General features: G+C 37.4%; 1 protein-coding gene across 4 annotated transcripts; it reads right to left on the bottom strand.

Moving 5' to 3' along the window:
- Nucleotides 1-33: 33 nt before the first annotated feature.
- On the bottom strand, nucleotides 34-9,466 carry LOC112511221 (nuclear poly(A) polymerase 4-like). 4 transcript variants are annotated; one of them, XM_025116749.1, is made up of 12 exons: nucleotides 8,979-9,466; nucleotides 8,814-8,891; nucleotides 7,400-7,507; nucleotides 6,859-6,921; nucleotides 6,604-6,765; nucleotides 5,154-5,267; nucleotides 5,004-5,066; nucleotides 3,932-4,261; nucleotides 2,883-3,047; nucleotides 1,526-2,275; nucleotides 1,178-1,248; nucleotides 42-242 (listed from the first exon to the last, which is right to left on the bottom strand). In XM_025116749.1, exons 1-12 carry the CDS (start codon nucleotides 9,087-9,089, stop codon nucleotides 218-220), a joined length of 2,040 nt encoding a protein of 679 aa, XP_024972517.1. In that variant the 5' UTR covers nucleotides 9,090-9,466; the 3' UTR covers nucleotides 42-217. The 4 variants fall into 4 exon arrangements, with proteins under 4 accessions (XP_024972519.1, XP_024972516.1, XP_024972518.1 ...); XM_025116748.1 differs by having other exon boundaries at nucleotides 41-1,248; XM_025116750.1 differs by lacking the exon at nucleotides 7,400-7,507 and having other exon boundaries at nucleotides 41-1,248.
- Between the last annotated feature and the right edge of the window lie 1,046 nt (nucleotides 9,467-10,512).

The raw sequence follows: 10,512 nt of genomic DNA, 5'->3' as shown, positions 1-10,512 counted from the left end.
TTAGCTAGCACCTGAAAGCAACAAAAACTATACATCCCCAACCCACCCACCCCAACCCATCCCAATACTAAAACCTAAAAGTTCTTCGAACTCAAGATCTTTCTGGAAACGATCATCGGTGGTCAAATAACAAGTCAAAGCTCGCAAACGAGCATAAACTTACCACAAATGCTGGATTTCGCTCCTCTTCCAAGCGGAAACGCGCTCTAATCTTCCCTCAAGCAGTCGACGTCACACCTAACCTGTTGCAAAAACCACGATACAACAGTCTGTAGCAGAGCATTATAAAGGGTAGTATTACAGGTGTATTTGGTATACATACAGGATGGGACAGGACTAGCCGGCGAGGGGTGTAAACGATTCGAGCTTCTAACGAGCTACTCATGCTCGAGCTTAATAATTCTCAAGCTCCAGTCGATCTTGAGCAGGATAAAGGGTGGTATTACGGATGTGTTTGGTACACAGACAGAATGGGACAAGACAGGACTAGACTAGACTAGACGAGGGTGACAGAAGTGGATGAAAGAACACACTTTTTGTATCTCTCAATCTTGTCCCATCACATTGACAAAATTCGACATGGGTAGTTTAGTAATTTACCAATCTTATCTCATCACATTGATTTTTGTTTAAAAAGAACACACTTTTTGTATCTCGCAATCTTGTCTTGTCTCGCATACCAAACCTGGGCCTTCCAAACCCCATTCCAGTGAGTAAAAAAGGTCCAGGGCGGGTCGGTCTGGACCATGCTTTGGGGTTGAAAAAGGGTCCGGTCAGGTTCTTTCAGGGGGGCTTAATCACTTTTTAAGACCTTTTCAGGTCAGGCTTTTCGGACCAGGCCTAGGCCCAGTCTTGCCCCCAAAATTTCGTCCTGATCAGACTTTGAGGCCTGGCCCAAACCGGGTTTCAGACTCACTAGGCCCGGGTTTTACGGGCCGTACTTTGGTTTGGGGTTTTTTGTGCATCACTAGGCAAGTGAAAGAACTATGCAAGGTTTTAGCGTTTTAATTTCACAAGGGCAATTTAGTAATTACCAATCTTGTCCCATCTCACTAATTCTTTTCTACCTATTTTAGTTAATCTCGTCATCAAAACGTGGAACAAGTTTTTGTCTTATCTTATCCCGCATACCACCGCACTATAAAAGAACATACTAAATAGAAACTTTAGAACTTGCCTCATTATCGTGTTCTGCTCCAACTCGGCCGTGCCTCTAGAATTCAGTACCATCCCGAGTTCACCATTTGGCTTCATAACACAAAACCAACCAAAAAAAGGGTATTAGATTCCTTATGTTAAGAGAACGTTAGAAAACATAAATGTAGAATCTTTTGATATAAAGAAACCAAAGAAAAGGCTTCCTGAATAACGGAAACCCAAAAGGCCGTTGTCATCTTCTTGGCATCACATGCTGCAAACGATTCATATTTTTTTTTAAAACTCGAAATGCAAGGTGAAGAGTAGACGACCCGTAAATCTTGAATAGAAGAAAACATTTTGAAACCAAAACCGCAACTTCAAACACCTGGATTTTATCCCCCGATACATTATCGGAATCGGCCTCAGTCGTACCCCCCTGCAAAGAATCCCGACCGTTGCTTCCCAAAACGACATCTTCCGGCCCCACATCCCGACCACAACTCATATCGTTTGCGGGATTAGCAACCAAACTAGAGCTCGAATCTGCATTCTTGAAGTTATTATCGGGTTCTCGTGCCAAATGTCCGACTTCGCTCCTCGATACACTATCTGGTGTGGAACCGTACTTCAATTCATTAACAAACAAATGGCCAATGATATCAGGAGAAACCGAATCACGGCTCTGTGGGCTCAAAGATTGTCGTTTTTGAAGACTATCTCGCTTTACATGACAATCTTCATCTTTTCGCTTTCTAGATAATCTCTCAGAAGAACCAGCATCTCCGCAAACTTCACCGTTTTCGAGAGATGATTTGTCGGACGGCTGCAGATTTACGAGCCGTGGGACTCTAGTCCGTTTATAACCGTCTGGAAACACATATAACGGGATCTGCTTTCTACGAACGTGAGAAACGTAAATCTCCATTCCAGGTCTCCAAAACATGTACATATTCACCGAATGTCGAAACTCGTCAACAGTACCACGGATATCAAACTGCTGACCTTCTTGAATTACTTCACCTTGTTTCCGTTGTAATCCCATAAAGAAAGCACTGTGCGAACACTGCTTCGAAGGATCAAAGTATTCGTGAGGATACGGATGGCACTGCAGCTTCCCCTGTGTGTCTCGCTCAATCTGCGTTATAAATGGTAAAGCAACAAAAAAGAAGAAAAAAAGATGAGAATCTTACTGAAAATGTAAAATGACCTACTGGGTGCATTTGGTACACTGAACAGAACAAGACAGAACAGGGACCACTATTCCATGTTTGACAGGACTTTTATGTGGAACAGACAAGAACAAAGTGGAATAGACGTGTTCCACCCCCACCCCATGGAACAAGGTGGAACAGACCTGTATTTTACCAATATAACCTCAAAATAAAACATAATTCTCGTCTAAAACATCAAATACGACTCTCTTACATTTTATTTATTCTTTAAATTTTATTTATTGTCCTCAAAATATTATTTTTATACGGTTTCTATATTTTTATTAGTTTATGTAATTTATTAAATATCAAAGGCACCCAAAAATTTATTTGTTATGTCTTGTCTGGATGCCAAACGCACCCAAAAGGACATGTTGAAAAATCAATTGGAAGATAAAAGGGGCATAATTGAAAAGAAAAGAAAGAACTCATGGAAGCTTATAGCTAACCAAACGGGGATTTTTCAATAAGCTCAAAAAATAAGTTGGCTTATGGTTGTCAAAAATTGCCTACGAGGATTGAAAACGTTACCATCAACGTCAGTTGCCTCAGCCGAGACTCGACCCAACCTTTCCAAGCTCGCAAATCATCAGAATTCAGAGCAATTATGTCGACTTGCAGATAGTTTTTGTAGCTCTCAAAGAACATGTATGGTTCAAAGAGTCCGGGCCACTGAGCTTTGTTAAGTTCTATCTCCTGCAAATGATAAGAACGGAAATGAAAATGTAACTTAACAACACCAAACCAAACAAAACGAAACCAGTATATTCCACTGGCAAATAGGGTCAGAAAGGTGTAGGATGTACGCAAACCTTACCTCAACCACTAGGATCGGGAGGTTGTTTCCATGAAGACCCCCCCGGCATGCACACAAAAGAAAGGTGTGTACAAGCAGGCAATAAGATCGGTAACGGGAAACATAACAGGTAGAAAAACGATTCAACGGTGTGTCAGGTAAGACATGTAGAAACGAAAACATATCTTGACTAGGGGTGTTCATACAAACCGCCCATATCGCACCACAAAGCGCGGTTTAGAACTTCAGCGATGCGTTTGTGGTTTGCATTTTCACCAAACTGCACTATGCGGTGCAGTTACTCATCAAACCGTGGTTCAAACCGCAACGCACCTTTTATTAAAATTAGGCTAGTTTACATAATATTTTTCTTGAACTATTTTTAATTATATAATTTTTAGTTTCCTTAAGACTATTTTTATTTATGTAATACGCATTTGGGAATCAGATGTTATGTGTTTGGACTACGGTCAGGTTATCATTGATTTTATAATAAAGATTTAATCTTATAATTATTGGATTATAGATGTAAAGTGTGTTAGGTGCAAACCGCATATTGCGGTGCGGTTTTTGCAGTTTGAGATATATGTGGTGCGAGGTGCGGTTTTTTGCAGTTTGAGATATATGTGGTGCGGGGTGCGGTGTGCGGTTTGGGAAAATGCTCAAACCGCATGTGGTGCGGTTTGGCCAAACCACACCATGAATACCCCTGAACGTGACAGCCGTTGGTATAAACCAGCCAACGGAGAGTAAAGTAAAACACACAGCTCGGGCAGTATCTTACCTCACAAATCCGGTTACCAAATAAAAACTGCTCTGTCATAACACGGAGCGTGCTAGTCGAGACATTATAACTAGAATTCATGCATGGATAGGCGGGCGTTATTATTGGCATATGGTGAGTTTTGTCTTTCGGATTTTTACGAGGATCCCATACGGTAAATCCAAGCTCTTCTTCTTGTATGGCGCAAAGCATAACAGGATTTGGCCATCGCCACTGTGTATAAACCCTGAAAAATCGAGCAACCAACATGCTCGGAACAGCATTTGGATAAAATTGACAAACCCGTGCTACAAGAAGAGCCCAGTTCACGCCACCAAGAAACCCCGTCACCTGAAGCAGATAAACAGAAAAAAAAATGTTATAGAGGATAGAGGTAGTTGTAATTTACCAGATTAATTGCTGCAGTTGTTCTGTGTTGTCCTGTCCTTTCCCGTGTACCAAACGCACCATTAGTACACTGGACTTAACGGATAATGGATCACTGTTCCACGTTTGGCAGAACTTTTATGTGGAACAAGCACGTTCCACCCTCACCCCATAGAACAAGGTGGAACACGCCTATAACAATATAACCTCAAAATAAAACACGATTCTCTTCTAAAACATCAAATATGCCTCGCTCGTTACATTTTATTCATTCTTTACATTTTATTAATTCAAAATATTATTTTTTATATTGTTTCTATATTTTGATTAATTTATGTAATTTATTAAATTTTAATAATACTAAAATAATATAGAAAAGGTATAAATAGAAATCAGAAACTACATAAACTTTTTTATTTTGCGTCATTTTAATCGTCTTGTCAAAAACTTCCTAATGATAGAGTTTGTTATTAAAAACAATTATTTTATTATAATTTAACAAATTACATAAATTAATAAAAAAATATATAAACAATTCATTAGAGGTAAATTGACATTTTATCTGATTTGTCATGTCTAGTTCTGTCTTACCAAACATTGAACAACTGTTCTGTTCTATCTTGTTTGAATACCAAAAATGCACCCTAACAGGACAATAATTCATCGGTTTCAACGACATAAAAAACGTCCTAAAAAACACACTTACATTTGAGTAAACGCCACGCCTTTTAGCCCAAAACTTTAAGCAACGAAGAGTTGTACGGAAATGCTAAATTTCACAAGAAAAAAACATCAAAATTAGACTACAATCATGCAAAAACTTTCGCAATAATAAGAATCAACCGGCAATCGTCACCTCAACATTTGGAACATGCTTAAGAATCTGATCAGCAACCCTGCAGCCATTAAGACTACGAACGGTTGGCTCATCGACATTATATAAAATGGAAACATCAGAAATGTCCAAGTCCTGTTAAAAGATTAGACCAAAAGTCAAAGTCAAACACTTTCAGAAACCTAACGCAATCAGAAAAGATTTAGGATTTTTGGCTGAGCGGAGAACTCATATAGAAGGTGTAGTCATGGCATCGTGGGGATAAAGCGAAAATAGAGAATCTCACCGAAAGGATTCGGTCCACATACATGAAGTAAAGCTCGTTTAACATAATGTACAACTAAACAACCAACACTCCTCAAGTTAAAGAGGATAGATATCTAACTTTGCTCAAGACACGCAAGAAACATCCCAATCAATGCTGTTACAGAGGTCAAAATCTGAAATCGCGGTCACAACGGTGATTTGAAATAGTGATTATAGCAATGGTAAAGCGGTGGTACAGTGGTCCAAAGATGGCGGTTCATACAATAATTATAATTATATATAGGGTTAGGTTCGGAGGAAAACCGTAAGAAAAAAGCTAAGAAACACCCTGGTAATCATTCATTTGGACAGTATGCACATGTGTATACAAGTAATTTATAAGCAATTTGTCCAGTATGCACGCATGCATAAAACCAAGAAATTGCTTCAATTAGTTGTATGCACATGTGCACCCATACAGATGAATACCAGGTTTTTCTTTTTTTTTGGGGGGGGGGGGGTTTCCCTTGAACCTCACTCTCTCTCTCTCTCTCTCTCTATATATATATATATATAAACGAACATAGAGAAAGAATCAAAGAAGGAACCTTACTACCTTATTGGTTTGCTCCAAGACCCACCCCTAACTCAATCCCTATATGCAAGAAACTAATGTGATCATAGTTGTGAAACCGAATATTAATGAAACTTTGCATCGACAACTAGACAACACAACAACAATCACCAAGTTTTTTGATGCAAGTCACATATCAAAGATTTTTTCTCAACATGGTCAAAAGAAAATACTAAATTGAAAAGGTAAATCATATTGAAACCGTATGAATTACCCAAAAATACCAAGAAATTATCAAGTATATAGACTGTCAAAACGGCAATAAGCATAGAAAGGACAGGCAGTGATTGTTACTAAACTCCCTCCATCCCTAAATGTGTCAACAATAGAAACGGCACAGTTTTAGACATGCATAATTATTACACTTTTTAGTTAGCTAAATGACATCTCTACCCTTTATTAATTTCTCTCTCTTCACAAGTTTTAAATATTTGTGCATTAATTAAGGGTAGATTTGAGAATTTAGTCATCTATTTTGAAAGTAGACACTTATTTTGGGAAGTTTCTTCTGTAGTCATGTTCTAAGAAAGATCCATGGAAGTCGAAGAAAAGGAGAAGTTAATTGCAGATCACATAATGGAACAAACTTACATCTGGGACGACTAAACGAGAAATGCTAGCATAAAGAAGATCAATAGATATCCCGTCAAACTTAAATTTCATAACCGGTACATGAGCATCTGGAACTGGTTGAAGTTCAGCAACTTCCTCCATTTTTATCAAGATATCATGCAAAACAAAGAAGAAGTCATCCTGAAATTTGGGAGAAGATAAAAAGTAACGTAAGAAATGCATGTATATGAACAACCCTCCAAGCATCAACTGGATTTACGTAAAACAACTCACATCTCGATTCACATAAGATGGCCCGACACACAGGGTGTCAATATCTGCCCCTGGACCATGAACCTGCCACCAAAGTTAGAGAACAAGACTACATATTATAAACAACGAGCATCTAATCGGGATAGTCAACGTTTTGAAAGAGGAAAACATGAAGCGGGGCGTTTTTCCTTAGTACCACGAGATTTAAGCCTCAAGGCAAACCGACACATACTCAACAATAAAAACAAAAAAAAATCATAGCAAACAACATATATTTCCATATCAAACGAAGTAAGTCACAGAAGTCTTAAAATTACTAGTTTTAAGTCTTAAAAGCATAAACTAAATTCATTAAATATGTGTTTGTACGCGGAAATGAAGTGATTCACAAATCCTATATTTTGAAGAACCAAGAGATAATATCTTTAACCCACGTGTAATAAACAGAATACCAAAAAGATCTATATCAATTGTGTCAAAATTCATCTCGGTTGCCTCTTAAAAAGTTCACACTACTATCAAACACAAGCCAAACTTCATAGCCATTTGTAAATACTCTTACCCCAAGCCGATAAGAACCAAAAGTAAAGATGGCAGCATTTGCATCCTCCACCATCTGATCAGTGTACCCTCGGAGACGAGTAAGTTGCTTGACCCAATCTATTACAATCTATACCAAATCACATAGGAGGACATAGTCAAATCAACATCATGTAACCTTGAAAAAACCACTAGAAAACATGAGAAAATCAATTGACCGCAAGACCAATGTAGAGAAATACAAAAATGCAAGCCATATTAGGGTCTTGGCTTCATTTCTTTTTTTTTTTGGAAGGGTGTCCCAGGCTATGCCTAGACTAATCCCGGTAAATTGGGGTTGCATGAAATCAGCCCTGATAAATTAAGTGGCCACAATTGTTGTGTACGCCTGAAATCAAACCTTGGGCAGATGGGATATTCCACCACATCCCCCGGGGCCTCAACCACTAGGCCACAACCCTTGTGGTTGTCTTGGCTTCATTTCTTCACGTCATGTCTCTTTTATTGATGATGTTATCATGGGCTTAGGCTAATCTAATACAAAGATTTTTATGTTAATGTTAATTGATGCTAAATAAATGTCATCGGTTCATGTTATTAATGTTAATTACCCATGAATGATCGATCAAAGGTTGGTTATCATCAACTTGTTAATTGTTTATTCTTTAATTTAACACATGATAATGATTCTTTGTGGAAAACAAATATTCTAAATATGCATGCATCTTCACCCATTTTGGTGATTATTTGTGTTACTTATGCTCTTTGGTGCACCTTAATAGCATTGGACTCTAAATGTTTAACTGAAGAACCAGAAAAAACTTACTTCATCAGACGTTATGAACTCAAAACTCCAATCATCTTTACAAAGTTTGCAATATGTTAACAATCGTAGAAGATGAGGATATATTTCGTGTTTACTCATACATGTTGCTATTAGCCAAGGTTCTAAATGGCGTGAAGCATGGCACAACGGCAAGGTCAAGCCTTAGAAGCCACGGCGAGGTCAAGACGTTTTTCATGGCGTGAGTTATGACAACAAATCTGTATATCATATGTATAATTATACATATACACATATGTTTTCTACTAATACTCAATGAGTCAATGACATTAAACAATTTAAACTAGGTTATATACTAAAAAACCGAAAAAGTAAGACATTATAAATATAATAAAAATCAAATATCACGATACAAAAACCACATTGGGCCATGGCGTCGAGCATTGAGCCACGTGGTAGTGAACAGCCTTTTAGAACAGTAACATTCAAGTTATAACTCAAATGAAAATACTTAGAAACATGCCCTTTTGAGCTTACAGGTTATATTGATAAAAAAGAACCAACTTTCAATGCAAAATCACAATCACAATAACCTGCCCAAATTGAAGAAACGTCATAACAAATAACTTCAACAATAGGAAACACAAAGAACCTGCTTCATTCGACCAAGAACCCTCTCCCTCTTCGCTGCTTCCTCTTGACTTTCATAAAGTCCAGCATCCACCAAAAACTTCAAAAAACCCAACCAAATTGAAATCAAGCAAATCCAAACAAAATTGCAGGAAAACGAAATAATTATAAATGTAGCAGACCCTACCTTATTCAATTTCTTAGTTCTGAGTAAATCAGCCTCCGATGGTCCCGCTAGAGACAAGGGTTTGGTAACTCCATGCTGCCTCGGTGAAGGTAAAGCCTCCGAACCCACCATTACTAACCCGATAAACAAAAATTGACGAAAACCCTAATACAGACACAACCGATCAAACAAAAACACGTACCTATTTAATTTTTTTTACTTTTTCAAGTAAAACACTGAAATAAGATCCAAAATTGGCAACTTTTCAGTGTTGGGTTAGAAGATCCCGATAAAATTTGAAATTCAGATAGATGGATGGAAAATTGGGGTTTGATCGAGGGATTAGGGGATTAGTATCAAGGGAAAGTGGATCTGGAGAATAGATTGAAAGGAGAAGAGATTGAAAACCTTAATTAATGGAAGGAGAGATAGATTGGGAGTGGATTTAACAATGGTGATTGTGGGGGAGAAGAGAAGGGGAAGACGAAGAAGTGAAGGAGAAGGGGAAATGGGGGAAGAACGCGCTCGCTCTCTCTGTCGCGCACTTTCTACTCGTTTATATTTTTTATATGTAATCTTTTTTTTTAAATTAAAACAGTTTTAAATACAAACACTGTAATTGATTTTGTTTATTTAGAAATTTAAATGTAGTTGTTATACTCGTTGATTACGAGATTAAAGAACTGTTTGTTTTTTTAAAATTACCTCTTAATACCTCTGAAGTATGATTCGTTCAGATGTTTAGGTATCAAAAGTGTTCGTTTTATTTCTAAAATAAGAACTTAAAAGCTCTAAATTTTCTCTGAAATTTTAAGTGGTAAACGTATCTATTAATCCTAATTCGGCTTCTACTAAATGGTCATATTTTGAGGGTTGGAAGAGATTTATTAGCAAAAACTATTTATCTTTTATACTTTTGTAAAAAAAATATTTATCTTTTATATTTTTACACTAGTTTGACCGGTTCAAATTTCAGACTTGAGATATAAAAACAAACAATCTTATTGATCTAGATTTCAGACTTCAGCACCTCTTAAAACACAAAGACCACCTAAGAGTAATTTAGGTTATGAGTTAGTCTACTGTTAAACATCTACACAGACGATTGAGATAAATTTATATAAATTATAACAATTACATAGTTTGCATTTTAAGTATTATAGTGAATTACATTTACCATCCATGTGGTTTACCAGAGTTTCGGTTTTTATTTAAGGGGTCCTTTACCAACGTTAATGGGTCGCTTACCTTATCTTATGAACATGACCAGAAACAAGAATCTTATCTGGTAAGAGTAACGGCAAAGACTGAGAGTTTTATCCAGTAAGTGAGATTGACGACTTTTAGCTGTTGACCGGTTAACACTTATTGGAGTAAGTTGTTGCATGTGATGTCATTTTCATAGACTATAATCTTACCCAATAAGGTAATCGAGCTTGTTGATTATTATAGATAGACGCTTATCGGGTAAGTGTTTGGGTAAACGGCTCTTAGGTAGGGTTTGGTACGCAGACTTGATTGGACAGGACTAGACATGACAGAACTGGACAGAACA

This window comes from Cynara cardunculus, assembly GCF_001531365.2.
Source record: "Cynara cardunculus var. scolymus isolate 2C chromosome LG 4, CcrdV1, whole genome shotgun sequence".
Lineage (NCBI taxonomy): Eukaryota > Viridiplantae > Streptophyta > Magnoliopsida > Asterales > Asteraceae > Cynara > Cynara cardunculus.
Note: the sequence above shows the minus strand (reverse complement) of the source record. Positions and strands in the feature narration are given on the sequence as shown.

Coding starts and splice junctions, on each gene's coding strand:
- LOC112511221 (XM_025116748.1), bottom strand. CDS start 9,089: ATGGTGGGTTCGGAGGCTTTACCTTCACCGAGGCAGCATGGAGTTACC. Junction 5,268..6,603: donor CTCGTTTAGTCGTCCCAGAT/GTAAGTTTGTTC, acceptor ATCTTTTAACAG/GACTTGGACATTTCTGATGT. Junction 4,262..5,003: donor GGCGTGGCGTTTACTCAAAT/GTAAGTGTGTTT, acceptor TATCTGCTTCAG/GTGACGGGGTTTCTTGGTGG.